Raw genomic sequence first — 25,895 nt, 5'->3', positions numbered from 1 at the left:
TTATGTTAGGAATTGTATCACTGTGGGTGGGTAATCATAATACTGTTGACAGTAATAAGTGGCAACATCTTCAGGCTGCAGGCCGCTGATGGTGAGAGTGAACTCTGTCCCAGATCCACTGCCACTGAACCTCGATGGGACCCCAGATTCCAATTCATCTGCAGCATAGATCAGGAGTTTAGGGGCTTTCCCTGGTTGCTGCTGGTACCAGGCTAAACCATACCCAGTGTTCTCACTGGCCCTGCACGTGATGGTTGCTGTGCCTCCTGGAGACACAGATAAAGATGCTGGAGACTGGGTCAACTGGATGTCACACATGGCTCCTATGTGGAAACATGGAAACAAATATCCATGTTATTAATCAAGTTATAAGTGTTCCCTGAAGACAAAAGCATCCTGGATCACACTGAGCTGTGTGAATCCCTGCATCATCCTTCCTTACCTGGGAGCCAGAGCAGCAGGAGCCCCAGAAGCTGAGCAGGGGTCCTCATGTCCATGCTGGGTGCTGACTGGGACTGACTGCTGCACAGGGTGAGCAGCTATGAAGAAGTCCTGAGCACAGGGGGCTGTGCTGTTGACACATGCAAATCAGCAGCATCTGAGAACAGTTAAGCACAGCTGTCCATCTGCCTCATCTCAGCAACAACACATTCTGAGTCTCAGGAGATCTAGGTTAAGCAAGGGAGTATGTTATAGCCCCCAAAGAGAACCACCAAATTGCTTTCCTGTGGGTTGAAAATGCCAATCGTCCCTTTGAAGATCAAAGCTTCTTTCTTTTTATTTCTTTATCTGAGACAAGACATGTCCACTGGAGTCTTAGTTCCAGAAATTTACAGACAACTTTTGTGTAACACAAATTTAGCACGTCTTTATTATCCAGAAGAGAAAGTTTTAGAATTGCTCTGATTCACTGACAATCTGTATGTGACAAGTTATCAGCACTTCTGTGCCATCATTAAATCCATGGAGGTGAAATAAGAAAGTGGAGCTGCTGCATTGATAAGAATATGCCTGAACTTCTGCATTGTACTGCTCAGACATATTTTCTCCTCCATCTCTGAGGTTTTGTCCCAGATGATCCATAAAAGCTAGTCTTTTCAGAGATTTTCTCCCTTCCTGCAGGAAAAATCCTTTTATACCAACCTATCCTTGTGTATAATTTCAAATAAATTCATATTATTCCTTCTGGGTTTTAAACGACTTCATCCCAGCTACTATGTTCAGAAACAGTGATTCTCCTTGAAAAGGAGGATAAGCTCAGATTATCCTGGAGCCTACTGCATTGCCTAAACCTGCACTTGATATTCTCTTCTAATCACTAAGAGAGCACTGTGCTCAACACCTGTGTTAAAGATATTGGGTCCAAGCAGAATGAGTACAACCCTGAAAGGGAAGATCATGTTGGAATCTTGGAACCAGCAGCACATGGAAATGTCATTCATATTGGAGGGAGGCAGCATGAGTTTAGACGGAAGAGTGAGGAAAGCTGATTTCCCATGCAACAGTGCTCAACAGTGAACACTATTCTCTCATAAACGAAACCAGTGATCCATGCAAAAACAATTGATTCTTTGTCAAAAACAGGAAAAGAAAACGGTGAGTTTGGATCATTTTGTTCTACAAACTAAGAATTCCTCATGGATTGGGAGGAAAGAACAAGGAATGCCTACTGGCCAATTTTGAGAAACTTGAAGATCAAATGAATACTAATATACTCCATTAAATATACTGTAAATCCTTGGATTCCTAGAGATATTTCAATGAGGGATGTGATATTCACAAACCATCAAAAACGTTTGCACACATCCTAACAGCTTCAAAGGAAATGAGCAACTGTGTAGCAGAGAAATACAACATCCATCACCTTAATCTAGAACTGAAATGAAGATCCTCAGTAATGGTGATTCAAAGCATGGGCCTCCATATACACACCCTAAAAAGAACACAGCAGCCCTTCTGGATTCTGCTCACATAAATCTAGTGCTGAATATTCCCTGAGGGGGGAAATGCACTGATCTAATCAGAGAGACATTCAATATGGCCTGTGTGTGGACACTAAGAGTGATTAAAAACACAAAATTGAAACCATACTAAAAAATTGTGCCTGGTGGCTTGATTATTGGAATGTGGTCTGACTAATTTGCCCTGACAAACCTGGAACACATTCCTACTGTTCTCTGCTTCCCAGGAAGTTTGAGCTACAGGTGTGAGCCATCATGGCCAATAACATATTCTTTTGTATGGCTTTTCTGTCTTGCAATCATTCATCTACAGCAATCTTTTAGCACGTTTATACTCATTGTATACATATTGAATAAAATTAAAGACTTAATGTACACATTTGGATAAGAGAATCTGTGACTTCAGAGATATTTTTGAAAGCATGTGAGAGTGAGCTTTTTGTGTAGAAAACAGTAACATATACAATTACTGACCACTGCTTTTATACTGCTAGCAAGTAAGAATACATACAATTTCTTTGTCAGCATATAGTAGGTGTACAAGAAGGGTTTCATTGTGACATTTCCACATCTTTGTTATACTCCATTATTCTCATGTCCTTTATCCTTCATTCTTAATCCCATATTTTCCTTCTTAAAACAGTTTTAACAGCTGCTACTGCCCATGTTAATACATGCTAATGAAGCATTTCCATCACTGTCAGCTTCATTTACTCTCCTTCATTCATAGATCTTCCTCCCTCTGATACCAAGAGAGCCTATTTGATTATCCTGTCATCCATTTCTTTAGTATATGTTAATTGCATGAAAGGATTTCACCTTGGTATCTCACGTGTGCATATACCATATTTTCTTTTCATATAATTTTGCTGGTCTTGGGGCTTGAACTCTGAGAATGCCCACTGTCATAGAGCTTTTTTGCACAAAGCTTTCCTTCTGTACTGTGCCACAGATACACTTTCAGTTTTTTAGGGTTAATTCTAGATAAATTTCTCACAGACTTTCTTTCTCTGGCTGGCTTTGAACCATGATCCTCAGATCTTAGCTTCCTGGGCAGATGGAGTTGGAATCATGAGCCACTTCTACCATGCTCATAAACCATATATTTTAATTAGAACCCACTTCTCTATTGATCTTGCTTTGACAGCCAATAAAGTTAACTTTTAAAGAATTAACATGTTTCCATTGCATTCCTTCTCTTCTGATTTTTTATTTAAAATAAATTTCATTGAATCATAGATATATTGTGGGATTTTTGTTTACTTATAGAGTAGGATTAAGATAAAATAGTTTTCCATTACTGAATAGTAGTGATTAGAACTCATTGATCATTTGGCAATATTTCATTGTTAATTTGCATTGGTAATTTGTACAGGAAGTAAATAGAAAAATACAAAAACAGGAAAATTCCAGAGAGGAATCTCAGACAGAAGCTCATTTACGTATTAAGATATTTCCCTACCTCTGTTCTCTGCTGTCTTTGTGCTACTTCTTCATTAGGAGAAGGTTTTGCCTTGTTGTTGACCAGTCCTAAGATTGTGAATACTACACCTTGCCATGTATAGGCTCCTTTCTCATTTAGCACTAGGATCTCAGTTTTTCTCCATGAGGTCAAGATAGAGAAGGCCAAGCCTTGGACAAATACTGCAGACAATGCCAGCCAAGGGCCTGGATTGCCAAAAGCTGTTAGCTGTGCTGCATGTGTTCTCTGCAATTGGTTTAGAGTCAGCATCCTGTAGAGCAAACTATCCACAAAGAGTAAGAGCTCCAATGTGCAATTGTTGTATTTTCATAAACGTGTGTCATAGATGAATTATGAAAGCAAACACAAATGCCTATTCTTCCATCTATGAACAAGGCTATGTAAAATATTATACAAGGAAACTAAATCACAGTTCCAAGAAACTGTCATTTTGAATCTGAGGGACATAATAGATAAAAATTACTTTCTTTCCTTTGCCTGTGAACAATTCACCTAAAACAAATGGGGATTGGTTCTCTTCACTAACAGAAATGTTAAAAAATGTTCAAAGATGCTCTGCTACAAATAGATCCAGATTTTTTTCATAAAGCATCCTGATCTGATCCATGGGACTGATCTATGTATTTGGTGATTTCCAGTGTCAAGGAAATGATGTAATGAAAAATTAATATCCTTGTGCAAAAGATGGTTTGGTTAAATGGCATTCAGTGAGATTGCATCAGAGTATTTTTTTTGAAACACAAATGATGAAATGTAACTTTTCCCCCTTCTTCTAACTCTAATCATGTCAAGCGATGAGGAGACATAATACAGTCTGGATGCCTTCTACCCACTTCTATTGCTTGCGTGTGGGGGTACAGGGGAAGGGGTACATGGGGGAAATCTCAGGAATTGGGCCAGAACAGCATGAGAGATATTTGTTCACTGTCTTCCCTTAACATTAAAATGAGAGCTCTGTGAGATCAGTAGTTCTATTCAATTTGTTCAAAATACTCCTGTGTAGAAATGTTCATGATCCTATTTCTGCACTTTTGTAAATGTGATTCTTTATATTTAGGGCAAAAACAAATGAGGACAATGTTCTACCATAGTTCGTGAACTGATAATATTTCACCTTTTTCCCCCAGAGGGAGCTGTGACACCTTAAGTCTCTTGGTGACAGAGGGACATGTAATCATTTGAAATGTCATAGCAGAAACCAGTTGTCTTGAGGTGCAGCAAGAGGGAGGATTCCTAAGTATGTGAGAACTCACTTTTGGAGATGCTGTTTGCACTGATGGAAATCTACGAAGTCTGCTTTGGATGACTGGGGTGCCTGTGTTATTACTAAAATAGAAAAGAGAGTACAGAGTACATTGTCTTCTCTTTCTATCCTGAGAAAGGAAGCTGTTCATGTGTTGGCATGGACATATTTGATGATTTCTTCTACTTCTATACCAGGAATTTATTTGATTATGCTGCATAAATCTGTGCTTTAAAATTGACTCTATATTATTTGAAAAAAGTATATTGCATGCCATAAAATACACAGTACCTTACAATTTTTGTTAAACATCACTGAAAATCAGGCTTTTAAATTCATAGTGAGGCAACTGTCAAGCATGCATTTATATTTCCAGATACAATGGCATCGATGACTCCTTGTCCGTTATTTATTCTAAGAAATCATTGCCCCGATCTAATCTTTCATATTCTGATGCTTAGCAAGGGCTCCTAAGGTCCAACAATGGGTACTTACAGCTCTAAGAGATTTTCCTATGACCAAGAGTCTAAGAGCCTTTTACAGGTGAATGCAACAAGATGAAAACACAACACCCAACTCCTCAGCTTCCTGCTATTGTATGTCTCACATGAATGTGTACACAAGCAATGTATTTATAATACTGGAAACATTATTGTAATATATTGACAATCTCTCATGTACCTTTAAATATACAGAAAATATTTCATCTGAACTTGGTTGAATATTTGTGACTATTTAAAAAAAGCTACAAACAGATAGATAGATAGATAGATAGATAGATAGATAGAAAGATTTCTTAGGTTTCAAAGTCAAAGGATACTAATTTATTCTTGCAGTTGAAATATTTCCTTTTGGTAAAGTAACAACAATTTATCATCTAAAAGATTATAAAGTTTGATCATATAATTATGAGGATTTGAGTGAGAGGAATCTTTGTTTCTTCATTTCCTCTGTTGTGTGGATTAACGTTTTGCCCTCCATGTTATGGGTTCTACTGTTTATTTTCAAACACTATTATGGAATGGTGACTGATCAGGAAGCACGGGACACTGGAATTGACATGTGACACTGTAACTTCCTGTGCTATCCTTGCAGTTTCAGAGAGGAAAAGACTTGTGAGAGTTCTCCTTTTCCATCTGCAAATAGTTGAGAAGGCAAATAAAATATATTGGTATAAAAATATTGTAACCTCTATGAATTATATTCCATTGACTATATAATACATGGGATGTATTTTTTTTCTAGAAACAGATTTTTATTGGAGTAATAAATTTTTTTTAAGTTTTTATTATCAAACTGATGTACAGAGAGGTTACAGTTTCATACGTTAGGCATTGGATACAATAATTACTCACAAAAGACTTCTGAAGACAGGATAGGCAGAAGGCTTTCTAAATTAAGGTGCTAAAAATAAGAATGACAAAGTAAAAAATATAAATTTATGATTGTTACTGAATAGAATCTTTGGAATAGTTATCTCAAACTAGAAATGTCCAAATGGTGGTAAGTTTTATAACAATCCACCTGTATCATTGGCCTGGGCATTATACTAAGTTTCCATGACAAAGTGGCAGACAATGAGAATCAGGATGAGCTAACACTCAGTCTGGTTGCAGGAACCAGGACCACATCATTCTTCCTTCTGCAGAATAACTCCTGCAAAAGAGGAAAGCATCACAACGGTGCTCAAACTGTAACTGAGGCTCTTTGGAGACAGGAAGTAGCAGCCACTTCCCTGAATTATGCAGCACCTGAATGTCACCCAGACTTAGAGATCAGCTGTGCTAATCCCCCAGAAAAAGCATGCATATGGACTCAACACCACCCCAAGTAGGGAGGTTTACCTTCAGGGCTGTGTCACTGTGGGAGAAATCTTTCCAGGTTGCAAGTAGTAATAACCCCCTAATATCCTCAGCCTTGACCCTGGCCATGTCACAGAAAAATCTGTCCCTGACCCATTGCCAATGAAACTGCCTGGGATCGCAGAAACTCAGTGGGAACTCGAACTTTTCAGTTGCTGTGGAGACTGGCCTAGCATCTGCAGGTCAAATTCCAAACAGGATCTCCATTACCATGCAGGAGGCTCTGACTAGATCTGCATGAAATAGAAGCTGGCTCTCCATGGAGGATGAGCAGGGAGAGTGGAGTCTGGGTCATCACAGTAATCCCACTGGACCAGAAATGGCTTTCATCATGTAATCTAGTCTGGTCTCTAATTCACAGTAAATCTTACGCTAATACTGAGCTGATAAACCTCACCAACTCAGTCTAAAGAGAGACTTATCTGAAATATTACCAATATTATATCTTAATATTATATTATATCTTAATATTACCAAATATAATCAGTTTCTAGTGTTCTGCTCTAATTAATACATGATAGGAAAGTACTTGGGATTGGAATGAGGATTGAAGTAATTATATCATGAATTATGATAACTTCAGCAGCTGAATGAGCCACAGTTATTCCCCTGCTGCCTGAGCCGCCATGACCTTTGCCCCAGCGTTCCTGAAGGGAACAGAGCCACTCATGGAACACAGAACTCAACTGTGACTCATATGACTTCTAAAGCTTCTTGCTCTGGCAATCACTAGAAAAGCTCTGTGCTGCTCCCCAAAGAAACAACATGTGACAGCTGGGCCACCTCAAGCAGGGAGGTTTTTGTTCGGGGCTGTATCACTGTGGGAGGAGCATGTGTATATTGAAAACAGTAATAAACCCCAGCATCCTCAGCCTCCACCCTGCTGATGGTCAGTGTGAAATCTGTGCCTGACCCGCTGCCACGGAACCTGTCTGGGACCCCAGAGCCTCGTTGGGAAACCCAATAGATCAGGCGCTTTGGAGCCTTGCCTGGCTTCTGCAGGAACCAATACAAATATGTCTTTCCATCACTATACAGGAGGCTCTGACTGGACCTGCAGGAGATGGAGGCTGGCTCTCCCAGGGTGACAGGCAGGGAGAGTGGAGTCTGGGTCAAAATAGCATCCCCTTGGGATCCTAAAACAAGGAGCAAAGAGGACAGGGTTAAGAAGAATCAAGAGTCTTGGTCATGATCATCTTTTCTTATTTATATCAGGCTATAAATGAATATGATTTTGTTTTATGCACCAGAAAGTTCATTAAAACACACACACACACACACACACACACACACACACACACACACACACACACACATTTGATGCAGTGAACCACAAGTAGGTTCTAGAATTTTCCAGCCCCTTCCCACTATCCAGTCCTAAGCAGATCACAGGACATTTTTCCTACTGGAATCTTCCTCACTCACAGATACATGCATTACATGTCCATCCAGGGAGGCAGATCTGCACATCTCACGAGTAGACAAAACACACATGGGGAGCAGTAGGCTCAAGAGCTCAGCCCCTCCCCCTCCCCTTCCTCCTCTCTAGTGTGTTCTGACCTGGGATCCAGAGCATGAGCAGCCCCAGGAGCTGAGCAGGGCACCTCATGGTGAGAGGGAGCAGTCCTGGTCAGTGCAGGCAGCTGAGAGCTGAGCTTTTATGCTGGACTTGCAGGGAAGCTCCTCCCTAGGGAGCAATATGCAAATGTCCTGCTGGGTGCAGTGGTGAGAGACAAACTGTCAGTGAGGTGGAAAGAGACACCAGGAGGGTGGGGCCTCTCCTGTGAGCAGATATTAACTATGGTCAAGAGAAGCAAGAGAGATCTAATTTGTGTGCCTTCATGATTCCCCGTGCTCTCGGCCTGCTTCCTAATTCTTCAACCTCTTCCCAGGTACATTTCACAGTTTTCTTGAAAAAAGGATGAATTTCCATAAACACTGAGTCATTCTTATTTATTTTCTACATATTTACTTGAACGTTTAGGTCAGGTGATATTATTTTGCTTGATATAAACTTCATATAATACAGAAATAAGAGATATGGTATGCACAGTGAATACAGTTTTACCTCAATGTGAAATTAAGAAAAACTAAGAGATTGTGCATCGTGTTCCTGAGAGCCATGTTTTTGCCCTCTGAATCCATAAACAGCTCCGTTAGTATTATGAAGTAACAGTAATAGTTTGGGTTTTGTAGTTTTGTAGTTTGAAGAAGTTCACATAGGTTGAAGAAATAACTCTTCTTTGGCTTCAGCTTCTTCCTAGTTTCTGAATTGTTTTTGAGGCTTTTTCCCCATAGGCTCAGTACATTTTCTCTATCACTTCCTGTGATCCTGAAACAGTTCCGGATATTCTATACTAGGTCTACACATACCAGTTTTTCTTCATTTGCATTCATAAAAGCAACTTTATCTCTGTGCCTTCAATTTAGAAGTATATGGTTATGAATACAGAATTCTTGGTTGGCTTTTATTTTCCACTCATGATTCACTTATGCCATTTTACTATAGTCTAACCTCAAATGCTAATGATAAAACCTTATTCCAGGACTTTATTGGAGTTTTCCTGTGTAAAAAGACTTAATTTTCCTGAAGATTCTCGTAAACTTTGTCACAGTTCTCTTTATCTGTTTTGTATATGACTGTGTTTCACAGAACTCCTTAGTGCATAAATAATTATCTCATATCAGAATTATTTTTTCAATTTTTTTGGCTAATTTATCTTTTTACCTTTTTAGGTTTAATATGTCATCTTTTCATGGTAATCATCACATTGACCTATAAACTTCTGAGGGAGAATCTGTCCATTTTGTCATTTTTATTTTAAAACTGGTATCAATATGTCTTCCAGTTTATTGATTCTTCTGCCTTAATCAAGTGACAATATATCTATGGGGTGAATTGTTCCACTGGGGTCTAAAATTCTCAACTGGCCTTTATGTCAATGTTAAATGTTTTCTCCTCCTCCTCCTTTCTCTTCTGATTCTTTTTCCTTCCTCCTCCTAACCAGGTGGTGTTACTGATAAGTTTGCTCATTTCGGGGCTGGGAATATGGCCTAGTGGCAAGAGTGCTTGCCTCCTATACATGAAGCTCTGGGTTGGATTCCCCAGCACCACATATATGGAAAAGGGCCAGAAGGGGCGCTGTGGCTCAGGTGGCAGAGTGCTAACCTTGAGCAGGAAGAAGCCAGGGACAGTGCTCAGGCCCTGAGTCCAAGGCCCAGGATTGGCCAAAAAAAAATAATAAAAATAAATAAATAAATAAATAAATAAATGAAAAGTTTTGCTCATTAAAACTCAAACATACATTTGATTCCCCTTTCTCTTTCGCAACTGCTTGCTTGGAAATCCAAATTTAATACATGTTTAACCCAAATAGACAATCTTACTTCATCTCTCTAATCACAGGAAGTCATTGCACCTCTGTCTCACACACACACACACACACACACACACACACACACACACACACACCACTTCAAAGATGATGCACCAGTCAAAGAGGAGATAAGAAGAAGCAAGGTAGCAAGTAGACTTGGCATATACATCCTTCATGTATCCTGGAGCAGAGCCCTTAAGCTGCCTCTTTAAGCTGGGAACTTTTTTCTCATCAGTTGGATGAATATGATAGAGCTTTGAATATGAATCTTCACCCTGTTTAATCTGTTAAAAATAATAAACCTTATTTCCTTTTCCTTCAAAACCCTGCTTTCATTCTTTGTGATTAACATGGTGAGTCTAGGAGACCAAACTTTGGAAAACACTCAACTTAGGAAACCTGTCTGAGTGAAAGAAAAGAAGAAAAAGAAGAAGTAAAGCCAGGCACTGATGGCTCATACCTGTAATTCTAGATACGCTGGTGGCTGAGATCTGAGGACTGCTGCTCAAAAGTATCTCAGGCAGGAAAGTCTGTGAAATTATTATTTTTTGCCAGTCCTGGGGCTTGAGCTCAGGGCCTGGCATTGTTCCTGAGTTTCTTATTGCTCAAGGCTAGCACTCTATCACTTGAGCCACAGCACCACATCCGGCCTTTTCTGTTTATGTGGTACTGAGGAAGTGAACTCAGGGCTTCATTTCATGCTAGGCAAGCACTCTGCCACTAAGCTACATTCATAGCCCATCTGTGAGATTCTTATGTCCATTATTCTCTAAAAAGCCAGAAATGAAGCTGTGGTTCAAGGGGTAGAGTGCGCAGCCTTAAGCAAACTGTTCAGGGACAGCCCCATGGTCATAATCTCAATCCACTACAGTGGTGCACACACACACACACACGAAGTGATAGTGTAAGTCACAATGAAAACAGTCTGATATATATAAGCAATCATTCTAGACACATGAGCCATCCCTTGATAAACGTGCCCCTCCTAGTGGCCAAGGAAATAGAAGCAGAGTGAGGATTTTCTTTCTTTGTAGCTAAAGGGTTAGATAAACATAGTATGTATGAGAAGGAAGCACACATTAAACTATTCTATGAGGTTGCTCTTCTCTGCCTAGATATAACAAGCCTGCAAATTAGTTATTCCTGTCTTCAATTATCCTGTAAAATTCCAGTGATGTGATTGTGCTTTCCATTCTCAGATTCCCACTTGGTCTCTTTCATATCTCTCTTGAGTCTTATTTGTTACACATTTTTCTGCATATATTCCTCTTTAGTATTTTTTTTCAAATTTTTATTATGAAACTGATATACAGAGAGGTTACAGTTTCATACGTTAGGCATTGGATACATTTCTTGTACTGTTTGTTACCCTGTCCCTCATCCCCCCCTTCCTCCTCCCGCTTTCCCTCCCCCACCCCCAAGGTGTTCAGTTCACTTTCACCAAACAGTTTTGCAAGTACTTTGATCAGAGATCACAGGCTTCAAAAATGTTTAAACGTTTAGAACATGTATAATCCCTAAAACAATTACTTTAAAGTCTATTTTCCATTTGACTTTCAATGTCAATTATCTTTTTAGCATTTTTATTCCCAACTTATTTTTTGAATCTCTAGTAGCTACTGTATACCTACCTCGCATGACAAGTAGAAGCAGTGGGTCAGGTTCCTTACACACTGCAAGACCGTCCTGCTGTTCCACATTCACCCGGTGTGTGGATTGAGAGTGCATGGAAGGTACAGCCAGATCACTTCCTATTCTTTTGCTCAAGGCCTCTCGAGTCTCTGAGTCTCTGAAACTCACACATGGGGTGAGGGTTCAGAGAAAGCACATTGCTTGCATGCTTTCATCAGTGATCCCTGGTTGTTCTGCCTTTTTGCCCCACCATGGCCAACACATGTACTACAAAGCTGTGAACATTTGTGAGTCAATTCCTGTAGAGGCATTGCATTCATTTGACGGCAGGTGATAGACTTCACTGCCACCCACATGGTGGTAGCAAAACAGCTCTTACCAATGCTTGGGGTGAAGGGAGTGCTCTTAAGTAAAAGCTATACACACTTCCTGTTTTGCCTCCAAATTCTAAGGCTTTCTCAGCAGTAAATACTTCTCATTTTTCTATGCTTCTAGAATTTTAGAAAACTGAAATCATTGTTTTACTATTTTTTATTGGCCTACTGTTCCTTTGCAGCTTGCTTGAGCAAAGAGAATGAACAAACTCCTAATATACCTGGAAGAATTCCCCAAACCAGAAGAATGCTCCAGTCTGACTGTAAATGGTAGCCACTCAGGAGGGGACACGATTCAGATTTACAAAGGTAATTTCCCAATAGGGTGTGACTTCAATCCTGTCTACAGGAGTTGTAAAGTGATATAGTTGAACAGAAATATTGAAATCTCACCTTTGATTTGTTTTTCTCAGGGGTGTGCAACCACAGGAAGTCTCATTTATGACTAGATGTTTATACTTTTTTTGTATGTGGGACAGGCAGGAGGTGATCAGTCCTGGGACTTGAACTCATTGTCTGCATACTGTCCATGAGTGTTTGTACTCAAGACCAACCTTGTATCACTTAAGCCACAGCTCCATCTCTGGCCTGTTGGTGGTTTATTGGAGATAAAAATCTCAGAGACCTTCCTGCCCAGGACTTCAACTAGGATCAGCATATCTCAGCCTTCTGAGGAGCTAGAACTACAGACATGAACTTCCTGCAACAGCCTCTTGTAACTTCTTAAGTCTTGCAGTCCACAAGTATTTGAGTCTGTACCACTGAGCACAGGGATAATGGAAGCCTCAAGCAACAAAATCCCTACAAAACTTCTAGAAGCAGTCTCAACAATACCACTGCGGATGCAGACTGTGGAGGGAACCACAAGCCTGTGGCTCAACTGTCAGGCTGCGTCTTACCAAGATGACAGCTACTCCCGCACTATGGCCTTGGGAGGGTCCCAGCCCTGCCCATCAGAAGCAGAGGCCTGGCCTCATGGCCTGCAGCTCAGCCTGCGTTGACCACACCCCCATGCTGTCCCTTGAGGATTTGTCTGGTGTGTGGGCACAGGTGCCATTTCTCCCCAGTCCACATTTGCATGCTGTCACGATATTGCAATGTCACTTTGTGGAACATTAAGAGCAATGTTTCTCACACAAGATACTGCAGACCTTTTCTTTACACAGGAAAGGAACTCGTGTCAAGTTAATTGACATGGAACCCAAATTCATTCAGTGTCTCCCTCATCAGCACTAGGAATATACCGTAATCCTCCGAAGCACTAATAATGTAGCTTTAATTGACTTCTATGTAGTTACACTGGTGTACTTCACTGACTGTGACAGTGCAGTTTTGGATAATGATCATGAGCATAATTACTGAACAACCATGTGGCTCCGTGGGAATTGAGGGTCTGCACCCAGCTGAAGGATGTGTTGCTTCCAGGTGGACACAGTATGTGAGAAATCCAGAGTATCTTCCCAGGATTCACTTTATCCGCATCAAGGAATGGAGACTTTCTGTGGTAGAGACACTGAAAGAAACAACAGAGCCTGAGACCACAAAACACTACACTGTCAGAATCTAGAGGCAGATACAAAACATAACTAAATGCTAATGATGCCACAATACCAAAATTTGGGGGTGAGAAAGAAAGTCACATAGGCTGACAAGGTAGGGCTCTAAATCCTGTGACCATTGGCTAAAGGCTTAGTTTCAGAATTCCGGGACCTATGAATCTCACTATTACTTCACCACACTCCTCTCTCTTAAGTTGATTGTGGGCCTCAGGACACAGAAGGCCAGAAGCCAGGGTACAATGTCCAGTACTGGATCAGCCCAAGCTTAATTCAGCCAAAAAACAGTGACAGAACTCTCTTAAGGGTGTGATGGTCAAGCAGGGTTTGGGGAAGAAACAGAGCAGAAGCTAGAAAAGGTACAACTAGGCTTCCAGCTTCTGAACAGAAAGCATAGCATATAGTGTAGGTGTGGGCCAAACCATGTGCATGATGGAGGTATTACACGTTTATACAGGGGATATAATTATACAGGGAATAAAATCACAGAAGATATTTGATTCATAAAGGTAGCTACTCATCTAGGTAGCTATAGTACTACTTAAGAGACAAAGACATTTTTCAATAAATATCTCATGGTTTACCTGAAGTCTCCAGTGTTTGTACACCCATGTTTGTTCTCCGGGTCTTTGTTGATTGTATGCAGTCAGGTTGTCAAATTATCTTTATCTCAACACAGATTTGCTCTCACATTAACAACAAAATCATTTCTTCCTGGTAGACTCAGACAGTGCTCTGCTGCTCCCCAGATCAGCAATGCATGAGCCATTTGCTAGAAAGGAGGTTTTTGTTCAGGGCTGTATCACTGTGGGAGGAGCATGTGTACCTTGAAAACAGTAATAAACCCCAACATCCTCAGCCTCCACCCTGCTGATGGTCAGTGTGAAATCTGTGCCTGACCCGCTGCCACGGAACCTGTCTGGGACCCCAGAATATCGATTGGAAACCAAATAGATCAGGAGCTATGGAGATTGTCCAGGCTTCTTCAGGTACCATTCCAAATAGGTCTTTCCATTACCAGCTAGGAGGCTCTGACTAGACCTGCAGGAGATGGAGGCCGGCTCTCCCAGGGTGACAGGCAAGGAGAGTGGAGTCTGGGTCATCACAACATCTCCATTAGATCCTGAAATTAGAATAAGACATAAGTGCAAGGTTATACACAAACATACAGAAGCATGCATTTTTATTTGTTTTGATATGTAGTACCTATTAGTAATATTTCAAGGCTTGACTTATGATCTAAAATATTTTATATTAAATATAGAGATATTTCAAGTCATATTTTATTCACACCAAGCAGAGTCTACACTGAAGCACAGGTTTTAGCTCCTCCTGAAATGCTTCTCACTCTCTCAGGCTTAAATCTCTCTTTTCCTCATCATGGATAACAAGACCAACACAGATAGGGCACAAATGGGCTCTGAGAGCTCAACACCACCCCCACCCCCTGCACACCCACTGTCATTCCTCATCTCCCTTTGCCCTTACCAGGGATCCAGAGCATTAACAGCCACAGGAGCTGAGAGAAGGACTTCATTTCTAGGAGTGAAAGGAGGAGTCTTGTCAGGTCAAGGCAGGTTCAGAGCTGAGCCTTTATCTCAGACTTGGAAAGGAAGGTCCTCCTTAGGGAGCAATATGCAAATAGCCAGGTGGGGGCAACAGTGTGAGAAGAGCCAAGGGAAAGGCAAGGCCTGCTCTTCTGAGAGAAGTGACATCAGCTGTGCTCTGTGTTTGGCGATAACCAATAAAATCCATGATGCCTGGAGCATGGGAAGAAAGGACCCTACTGAGAACGTCTGAGACTGTGGGAATTACTGGGTGCACATGGTCCTGCCAGCCTATAACAGCATCAGAAGCCCAATGATATGCAACCTTATGCCCAGCAGCATCTCTAGGAAAGACATGGGTGTTGTGCCTGATCCCCTGCAGCTCCCTCATCTAGTCCAGAGAAAGACACTTGGAGGATCAGCAGCAATGATCCTCAAAGTAGTTGACCAATAAGTGCATGGAGTTGATCTAGATGAAGAGGAGCCTGATACCCATGATTGCCAAGTTATCTGTTCAGGGACTTAAATACAAGGTTAGAACCTCTGTTTCTAAAAGAACTTCCTATTAAGCCTTAGGATGAAGAATTTACGGGGAAAATATAACTTCGTCTTACAGATAGTTAGTAACCTAATGAATAGTCTTTTAACCTAGTGGTAGAAATGATTATATTTGAAAGTATGAACACATATTCAATGTAAGGGGCAGCACTCAGGCCTAAAGTCAAACCCCAAGCCTGACATAATACTACTGTTCCTACTGATGATGATGATGATGATGATGATATACAAATATATATCATTCCTATTATCTTATCATAAAACCTTGAGTGTCTTCAGTCCCCTTCTAATTTAGCCAGCTTATTTATCTCGGTGATTGTTAGGATTTATTTCACCTGTGAGAAAAGAGCACCTGGAGAAGGAGGCCTGTATTGATGCCCAATGGACAAACCTGGCCAGTGGAAGAAGTGGTTTGTGGGAAGTGACTAGGTGCTAGGAAGTCCTGCCCTCTGGAGGGTGAAAGCTGCACTTATGGAGTGAGTCAGTTCTCATCATAGGCAATTGTTATGAAATGAAGACAATTGTATGTTTGTCCACCTCACCTTACAGCTGGTTCTCTCTTTATTAATACACCATGTTGTGACACAGACAAGACAACCATCACCAGAATAAAACTAGAACTTTCTGCATCTAAAACTGTGAGTTAAACAAAACTCTTCTTTATTTGGTGCTTAGGTCCACTACTTTGTTGCAGAAAAGGACTGGTACAGGGTGTGTAGATGTGTGTATGTGTGTATGTGTGTATGTGTCCGTGTCTGTGTGTGTGTGTGTGTGTGAGAGAGAGAGAGAGAGAGAGAGAGAGAGAGAGAGATGGTTGAAATAGAAATGCTCTTAAGTGATCTAACTATGCAGTAAAAAGCATCTCTCTACATGCAATACTTATCTGCTAAGCACAGTTTCCTAAACCTTACAGGGATCATTGTTAACATGCTGAAGTGCAGATTCACTAATCTGAGGTAGTTTTGTAATTTTGTGTTTGTAACATACTCTCAGAGATTTTGTTGATTTTTATGAAATCTGGACACATTCTGAGTATGAACAAAATAATATTTCACCCATGTTTAGTTGTGGTTGCTTCCTATGTGTCAGGAAGTAGTTCTATTTGAGAAGTGTCCCTTACATATTTCATGCAAATACTTCACTTTTCATTGGCTGAGTTTGACTAAGATTCTTGCTGTGGTCACCAGTTGCTTGTAAGAAGAGGCCCGTGTGAGCATGGTCTTGGGCAATGCCTTCCTGCACATATTCTGAGAGTGGGGCCAGGATCTCACTGGGTCAGCTTTGAACTAATCACAGTCTCATCACAGTCTCTTCAGGAAGTGCATTTCTTTTTTAATATACTTTATTTTATTTTTATTGTCAAGGTGATGTACAGAGGAGTTACAGTTACATACATAAGGTAAGGTACATTTTTTGTGAAATTTGCTACCTCCTCCCTCATTTCGTTTATTCCTCTTTGGCTCCAATTCTGATCAAAATCACCTAGCAATGTTATTTTCTTCTAATAGCTGCCATGATATCCAGTTTGCTATTTTCCAAACACTTTCCAAAACAGCCACACCAGAGTTTCCTTTGCCTATTAGTCCTAGGAGGCCAATGCCTCTTCCTCAAAGCTATTGATTACTACTGTATAAAGCCATGCAGCCCTCGTCCCCAGATCTAGATGTCTAACTTCTTGATCTGGCCTTCTAAATGTTGCTTCTGCCCCCTTTCTTTAAGTGGTAGCTGCTGCCTGTAGTTGCTATTACCCCTATCTTTTCAGTTTTTCTAATATAATGTTAACAATTATTTATATTAAATTCTTTCTGCTAAAATAAAAAAGGAAATATTGATGTAATGTGGGTCACTATGTAACTGGACCTGTCACTTAGATGCAAAATTGTCTTGAATATATTCTATTTATTCTCATGTATGCGTATTTTCTTTATTTTTGTATGGTTATATTTAACTCAGCAAGAGATCAAGCAGCATACACAAAATATTGATGTTCAAAGCTTCCAAAATAGGTTCACAAAAACCTTTATATTTTTAAAAAATATTTCCTAAAAATATCACAATTCCACTCTACTTTCAATAGATGAGATAGTCACACTGAGAAATTATTATGAATTTGATATTGAGCATGAAAAAGAAATTAATTTTATGGTAAATAAATTGAAATATGTGGTGCACTGTTAACAGGTAAGTTGAAGTAAGTTTTTTTATTTTGGTAGACATATATAAAAATACACAGTGTACCAAAAACATATACGGTAGCCATGTGGCATACACCAAAGGAAATTCACCTAGGACTTTAAATATAACGTCAACAATAAAGTTTGCTTATCCTTGTCTTATATAATCATACATACAAAGCTATTGAGCTATTGTGATCCACTGATAAGTCTATTTTTGACCTTTTTATTTTGAGTAGTTCTTTGGTTGTAGTTACATAATGTAAGGTCACTGACTCAAACCTGTGGGAAATACCATTGGACAAGAAGATTTTTGTTTCGTAGACCTGGTCTCTACTGTCTCCTTCTCCCCCTACCTTAACAGGCATATATCAAGGAGATCATGCCCCTTTGTTTTCTGTGTTCTAGGCTTGTCTTGCTCAACATTATTTGTTCAAGTTCTGAACATTTCCCTGTGAATACCAATATTTCCCCATTTCTAATCGCTATGTAGTATTCCATTGTGTATAGGTACCATATTTTTTTGGATTCATTCATCTGTAGAGGGGCATCTGGGTTGTTTCCATATTTTGGCTATTGTGAATTGTGCAGCGATAAACATGGAAGTGCAGATGTCTTTTTGATATCTTGAGACCTGTTGTTCAGAATAGATGCCTAGGAGTGGTATGGCTGGGTCATAGGGTAGGTCTATATTGAGCTTTTTGAGAAACCTCCATACTGTTCTCCAAAGTGGTTGTACTAATTTGCACTCCCACTGACAATGGAGAAGGGTTCCTCTTTCCCCGCACCCCCTCCAGCATTTGTTGTTGCCTGAGTTCAGAGTATAGGCCATTCTAACTGGAGTGAGGTGGTATCTCGGAGTTGTTTTTATTTGCATTTCCTTTACTACCAGGGATGTTGAACATTTCCTCATATGTTTCTTTGCCATTTTTATCTCTTCTCTTGTGAAGTCTCTCTTTAGCTCCTTTGCCCATTTAATAATTGGTTTACTGGGCTTGGAGGGGCTTAGTTTTTTGAGTTTTATGTGGATGACAGATATTAGGCCTTAGTCTGTTGCTGTGGTGAAGATCCTTTCCCATATGGTTGGCTGTCTTTCTAGTTTGGTGGCTATGTCTTTAGCTGTGGAGAAACTTTTTATTTTGTAGTAGTCCCATCTGTCGAGTCTCTCCCCTATTTGTTGTGCCCCTGGGACTGTATTGAGGAAGTTCCTTCCTGTGCCTATAAGTTCTAGCGTCTTTCCTACTCTGTCCTTCAGTAGTTTTAAGGATTCAGGTCTGATGTTGAGGTTCTTGATCCATTTTGTGTTGATCTTGGTGTATGGTGATAGGGTAGGGTCTACTTTGAGTTTTCTGCATATGGCTGCCCAGTTTTCCCAGCACCAGTAGGTGAAGAGGCTCTGTTTTTTCCATGGTATGTCTATAGCTCCTTTGTCGAATATCATCTGATTGTAAGAGTTCAGTTTTATTTCTGGGTCTTCAATTCTATTCCATTGGTCTTCAGGTCTGTTTTTATACCAATACCAGGCTGTTTTTGTTATGATGGCTCTATAATAGAGCTTGAAGTCTGGTATTGTGATACGTCCTGCACTGCTTTTCTTTGCCTAGAATTGCTTTGGCTATTCTAGGTCTTTTGCTGTTCCATAAGAGTTTATGGGTTGCTTTCTCTATTTCAGTGAAGAATGTAGCTGGGAACTTAATGGGGATTGCATTGAATTTGTATAACAATTTGGGCAATATGGCCATTTTCACTATATTGTTTCTGCCTACCCATGAGCATGGGAGGTCTTTCCATCTCCTTGTGTCATCTTTGATTTCCCTTTTTAGATTTTTATAGTTCTCATTAAATAGGTCCTTCACGTCTTTAGTTAGGTTGATCCCTAGGTAATTTATTCTTTTTTTAGCTATTGTAAATGGTACTATTTCCATAGTTTCCTTTTCTGCTTGTACATTGCTGGTGTACAGAAAAGCTGCTGATTTTTGTGGATTGATTTGTATCCTGCTACTTTGCCAAAATGGTTTATTAGGTGTAGGAGTTTGGGGACTGAGTTTTTTGGGTTCTTCAGATATAAGATCATGTCATCTGCGAATAGGGATAGTTTGATTTCTTCTTTGCTGATGTGGATCCCTTTGATGTTCTCCTCTTTCCTTATTGCTATGGCTAGGGATTCCAGCACTATGTTGAAAAGAAGTGGGGAGAGTGGGCATCCTTGTCTTGTTCCTCAGAATAGGGGAAATGGTTTTAGTTTCTCCCCATTTAATATGATATTAGCAGTTGGTCTATATATGGCTTTTATTGTTTGAAAGAATGTTCCCTCTATTCCTGTTCTCTCCAGAGCTTTCAGTAAGTATGGCTGTTGTATTTTGTCAAAGGCTTTTTGGGCATCGACTGAGATAACAATGTGATTCTTGATTTTAGTTCTGTTTATGTGGTGAATTACATTAATTGATTTACGGATGTTGAACCATCCTTGTGTCTGTGGGATGAAGCCTACTTGGTTATGATGTATAATTTTCTTGATCAGTTTCTGGATCCTGTTAGCTAATATTTTATTGAGGAGTTTTGCATCTGTGTTCATTAGTGATATTGGTCTGTAGTTCTCTTTTTTTTGTTGGGTCTTTGCCTGGTTTGGGGATGAGTATGATATTAGCTTCATAGAAAGAGTTTGGGATTTCTCCCTCTGTTTCTATTTCTTGGAAGAGTTTAAGGAGTATTGGTATTAGCTCCTCACTAAAGGTTTTATAGAATTCATTGGTGAATCCATCTGGGCCTGGGCTTTTCTTTGTTGGGAGGCTCTTGATTACCCCCTGTATCTCCCTGTAAGTTATTGGTTTATTTAGTTGATTTATTCCTTCTTGATTCAGTTTCGGCAGTTTATACTTCTCTAAGAATTGATCCATTTCAGTAAAATTATTGTTTTTTATTGAGTAGAGGTTGTTGAAATAGTTCCTCATGATTGTTTGAATATCGTGTGTATTTGTTGTAATTTTTCTCATGGATTCCCTGATTTTACAAATATGAGTCTCTCCTCTTTTTTTTTTTAAGTCTTGCAAGGGGTCTGTCAATTTTACTTATTTTCTCAAAGAACCAGCTTTTAGTCTTATTTATTTGTTGAATTGTCTTTCTATTTTCAATCAGATTTATTTCTTCTTTAATCTTTGTAATCTCTCTCCTCCTAGTCATTTTAGATTCGATCATTTCTTGTTTCTCCAGATGTTTTTTGTTTATTTAATATCTCACATCCAGAAAGAGAAAAAAAAAACACCTCTAAATATGAGAAACTTCTAAATGTATAAGGTCAGAAACTACCTTGTCAGTTACATAGATCAGATCATTGCATGATGTAGACACGTACCTAACCTCAAATTGTACTTCAAATACAATTATACCTGGCAATCAAAAACTAATTTCAAACATTTTCAATGATGTATTTCTTTATAAAACTATTTTTCAGGAATCTTTTTTCACAAGTTATGTTGTCTTACTATTTAAAACCTGCCTTGATGTAACTAAAATGGCTGCTGCTTTATTGAGTGACTGAAAACTTTTAACACAACCTGGAGTACAAATGAATACCAATCTGTGTTCTTTGTAAGTGAGAAGTGGCGTGGTCAGGTGTGAGCTGCTTGGGATGAGCAGGAGGACAGAGTCTGGGTGTGGAGATGGCTCCGTGACCTTCCTCCCAACACTTTCCAGTGATCTTACAAGTCTGGCTGCATCTGAGAAGCTGTGTCAGCAGCTGGGGCAGCCCAGCCTCTCACTTCTGCTTCCCTGGGAGGTTTTTGTTATGACTTGTATCACTGTGGGAGGCCAGTTATTACTCTGCTGACAGTAATAAGTGGCAACATCTTCAGGCTGCAGGCTGCTGATGGTGAGAGTGAACTCTGTCCCAGATCCACTGCCACTGAACCTCGATGGAACCCCAGATTGCAAATTGGATGCTTTATATATCAAGAGCTTTGGAGATTTCCCTGGTTTCTGCTGATACCAGTGTAACCAAATGCTAATGCCCTGGCTGGCTCTGCAAGTGATGGCGACTCTGTCTCCCAGAGATGCCGATACGGATGGTGACTGGGTCAACTGGATGTCACATTTGACACCTGACATGGAAACATAAAAGCCATTATCAATATAATTAATTTTGCTGCCCAAACACTCCCATGACAAGCCAGGTAGCTCTGTTAAACACATGATGAGTAATCCCCAATATCATCCTTCCTTACCTGCAATCCCGAGCAGGAGGAACCACAGGAGAGGAGCAGGGGCCTTCATGTCCACGCTGTGTGCTGGTGGAGCCTCCTCCTGCACCTGGTGTGAGCAGCCTATGTAAGAAGTTCCCAGTGCAGTGGGCTGAACTCTGCAGACATGCAAATTAGCCAAGACTGGGCAGTGCTAGTCATAGCTTCAGGCTGCAAATCTCAGTAAAAAAGCAGAGACCTAAAGACTGGAACGTCCAGTATGCTTGTAGATCATGTGTTTCAAGAGACAAGAGAAGAACAGAAGGTTTCTGGTGTCCTGTGAGGAGAATAGATTTTTCTTAATTTCCCTCCTTATCCATTTGCTATTTGCTATTTTTCTTCATGTAAATCATTCATTCAAATACAAACATTTCCAATGGAAGTTAATTTTAGGAGTACATGTGATATCAGTGGAGTTTGTGACAAAGAATTCCTAGAGTATCCAGGTTGTTTCCCTGAACCACGTTATATGGTTTAATAATTATCATTATTGCCCAGACATGAGTGTTAGAAAGTGATAATACATGTGCAGGTACAATGGTGGTAGGAATGTAAACTTGTTCAACTACTCTCGAAAGCAGGATGGAGGTTCCACAGCAAACTAAACATAGAGCTCCCCTATGAACCAAATCCCCCTTCTGGGCATTTACCCAAGTGACCACAAATAAGACCATACTAAACTACCAGCACAATCATGTTCATTGCAGTATTATTTACCATACTTAAAATATGGAACCAACCAGATGCCCCTCAGTAGATGAGTAGATCAAGAAAATGAAGTATATATACACAATGGAACTCTATACTTCCGTTAGAAAGAATGATATTGCACCATTTCTAAGTAAATGAATAAACTTGGAATATTAATATTAAGTGAAATAAACCAGACCCAAAGAAACATAGATTCCATGATTTCCCTCATTTGTAATAATTAGTATATGTCTAAGATAGTCCTAGCCGAGGATCACAATAGCTCAATAGCTATATGCTATATGCATATAAGATGATACTAAGTGAAATGAACTCCAAGATATGGAAACAAGAGGCTTTTCACTGATGTTGTTGTTTTAATGTACTATGTGAAATTCTTTCTTTTGTTTTTTCATTTTTCCCTGTGGTTTATCTCCTGTTGTCATTGTATTTGATTTTGGTACCCTGGGTATTGTATATCCATTTGTCTGAATTATAGAAGAGAAGAGGAACAACAAAATGGTGAGACAAAGGACAAACCAATGTGGCAGTGATACTCACGAAACACCATGTTGGAAATGAAGTTTATAGCTGGGGCGTTGCAAGGGGGAGGGAAGGTGGGAGACAAATTAGGGAGAGGGTAACAAGTTTCACAAGAAATGTACTAACTTACATATGTAATTGTAATCCCCCTGTTTAAAAAAATGGCAGATAGATAGATGCATAGGTAGATAGAGAGATGGGCAGGTTTCAAAATTTTAATGGGAGATAACAATAACAAATATAATATGTGCAATAAAGCATCATGATCTGAGGTATATGAATTTTCCATTGGTCTTTGTATTGGTGCCTGAGCACTCCTTATAAACGACTTGTTTCTTTCTCTTCTAAGTGCTCTTAACCATCTCCTCCATCTCGAACAGTTCACTTCAGGTATTTTCTCTTTATTCTTAGGAAAATACCTGGCATCATTTCTAGCTTTGTGGGTAGTTCACATGTCTATTCCAGATATTTACTAAGCTTTTAGAGGATATTTGTGTCATCAATGAATGGAAACTCTCCTCTCTCAGAAGCTGAAGTGTTCCCTCAACCAAGGGCTCAACTCCACTTAAACTTCACGATGCTCCTGAAGCCTGCATAGTTCTTCAAGTTCTGTCTTTTAGGTCCTAAGTAAAACCACTTTTTTGTGTATTCGGCTAGGGCTTGACTCAATTCCTGATTTTTTATGCTCAAGGACGGTGTTGTACCACATCAGCCACAACTTCACTTCCATTCTTTTGTTGCTGAACTGGTGATCATAGTCTCCTAGACTTTTATGCCCAAGTTGGCTTCCAACCCCAATCCTCAAATTTCAGCCTCCTGTGCATGTAGTGTTATAGGCTTGAGCAACCAGTGACCACTAGTGAAGCAGTTTTTACAGATTGTGTTTAGAATATGTGATCCATATGGCTATAGAAAGGATAAATTGCAATGTGGTTAAGGGGGTCTGGGATAAGAATCGAGGACAACTGACCACAGAGAGTGAAGCTAGATTGAAGTGAAGAGGGTCCCCCTACATGGAGATTAGCACACACTTCATCCCATAGTGCCGAATGTCATACCCAGATTTAGATGAGCAGAGTAACCACATGGAACTCACCATTCTAAGTCCAAGAACCCAATGCACAAGGATAACACTGCTCTTTAAGAGGAGGTAACAAATTTGACAAGAAAAGTACTCACTACCTTACATATGTAACTGTAACCCTTCTGTATGTCACCTTGACAATAAAATTAAATTTTTAAAAAAGCTAGTAGACCACAAGTAGAGGCTGCCCAATCAGCAGCCTCTTCATTACCATTCACTACAAGAATTTCACATGAGTCTTGATTTGATGACCTCCACCTTGTAAAACATTAGTGCTCTCTGAAACACATGCTATCATAACTGCTCTGGGAAATATTTCACAATGCTCATGTTTCCTCTTTTGATGATGATTTCTAAACCACCCTAAAAGCTTTGCCCACCTCCTCTACGCCTCTGAAATTTCTTTGTAATCTTTTCATATGGTTCCCTGAATACTTCCTAATCCCTTTGGCTGGGAGAGATTTGCTCTCTATCATATACTTCAGGACAAAGCTGGCAGTAAATGAAGCAAGGAGAAGACAGCTGGTTTCTGTGTAGGTATGAAGAACACCTGGTAAATTACAGGGGGCACATTAATAAGATGAGGAAGAGAGATGCCAAGAACATCGATGGGAGTGGGTTTGAAAGCATCCAGGCTCTGAGGATAAAGCATGAAATTCTCGCGATGCACACTCCAGGGCTGCCTGCAGCAAATGTGGGCATGTGGATTGTGGGCTTCAAGTCTGCACAGACTTCAGGTACTGGAGTCCATGGAAGAGGTGGAATATTTGTCTCAAACCAGAGCTGTGGGCAGGCTTACACTGCCCTGGGTTGTGAGGGACGTAGCTACCTGGATGAGAGATGAGGCTGAAGACCAAGCAGGACATAAGAAAACATTTCTGAGGATCTTTCTGGAAGAAAAAAAGTACACTTGCTTATCGTCTGGACCATGAACCCGAGTGAGGTCTAGGTAGAAGGAGAAAGTCTGTTCCTCTCAAAACAGAGAGGAACACTTCATGAATGAATGCAGAATGTATATGACTATTTTTATGTGTGCTAAGATGCATATTAAATGAATACAATAGTAAATATAATTTTAATTATCTAACTCAACATTTTAAATTCTGACAGTGAAAAAGAACTCCAGGAAATAATGCGCAGTGACCCCGTGGCCCTTCCTCGCTCTTAGCCTGAGCATCACGAAGCTCAGGACCGCGGCTGTGGCCTTGTGGACAAGCAGGACCTGCTCACTGCAGAGGACTCTGAGTTCCCTTCAGGGCTGTGCATCTGCAGGGCCCGCCTTCCTTCCCTCACCTTTCTGACCTGCACGTAATGACTTCACTACAAGAATCCTGGTGGAGGGGTCAGCCTTGTCAGGTGTCACTACACTTACAAAGTAAGATTTGAAATGGGAATTTGCACACAGGGAGCCATGACCCCTGCTATGAACATGGCCCCAGCCGCCATGCGTGCTATGACAGTCTTGACTAGAGCTCCCTGCTTCAAGTTCCTATTGACAAGGTCTCTAAGGTCAGGTTCCAGTTGTTTGCTTTGTGAGGTTGGTTTGCCATCTACTGCCTGCTTTGTGACATAGCAA

The 25,895-nt window shown here is 40.2% G+C and overlaps 1 pseudogene and 3 gene segments (V, D, J or C); all 4 read right to left on the bottom strand.

The window, feature by feature from the left end:
• On the bottom strand, positions 1–498 carry LOC125355922. The segment is given in 2 exon segments: positions 1–323; positions 443–498. Coding segments are annotated over 2 exon segments (378 nt in total).
• A 6,780-nt stretch (positions 499–7,278) lies between these two features.
• LOC125355921 lies at positions 7,279–8,165 on the bottom strand. The segment is given in 2 exon segments: positions 7,279–7,685; positions 8,110–8,165. Coding segments are annotated over 2 exon segments (456 nt in total).
• A 6,096-nt stretch (positions 8,166–14,261) lies between these two features.
• LOC125356179 lies at positions 14,262–15,038 on the bottom strand (annotated as a pseudogene).
• A 6,405-nt stretch (positions 15,039–21,443) lies between these two features.
• Positions 21,444–22,065, bottom strand: LOC125356170. The segment is given in 2 exon segments: positions 21,444–21,864; positions 21,988–22,065. Coding segments are annotated over 2 exon segments (417 nt in total).
• Positions 22,066–25,895: the final 3,830 nt, after the last annotated feature.

Source organism: Perognathus longimembris, chromosome 8 (assembly GCF_023159225.1).
Source record: "Perognathus longimembris pacificus isolate PPM17 chromosome 8, ASM2315922v1, whole genome shotgun sequence".
Classification (NCBI taxonomy): Eukaryota; Metazoa; Chordata; class Mammalia; order Rodentia; family Heteromyidae; genus Perognathus; species Perognathus longimembris.
This window is presented reverse-complemented; position numbering and strand designations above follow the sequence as displayed.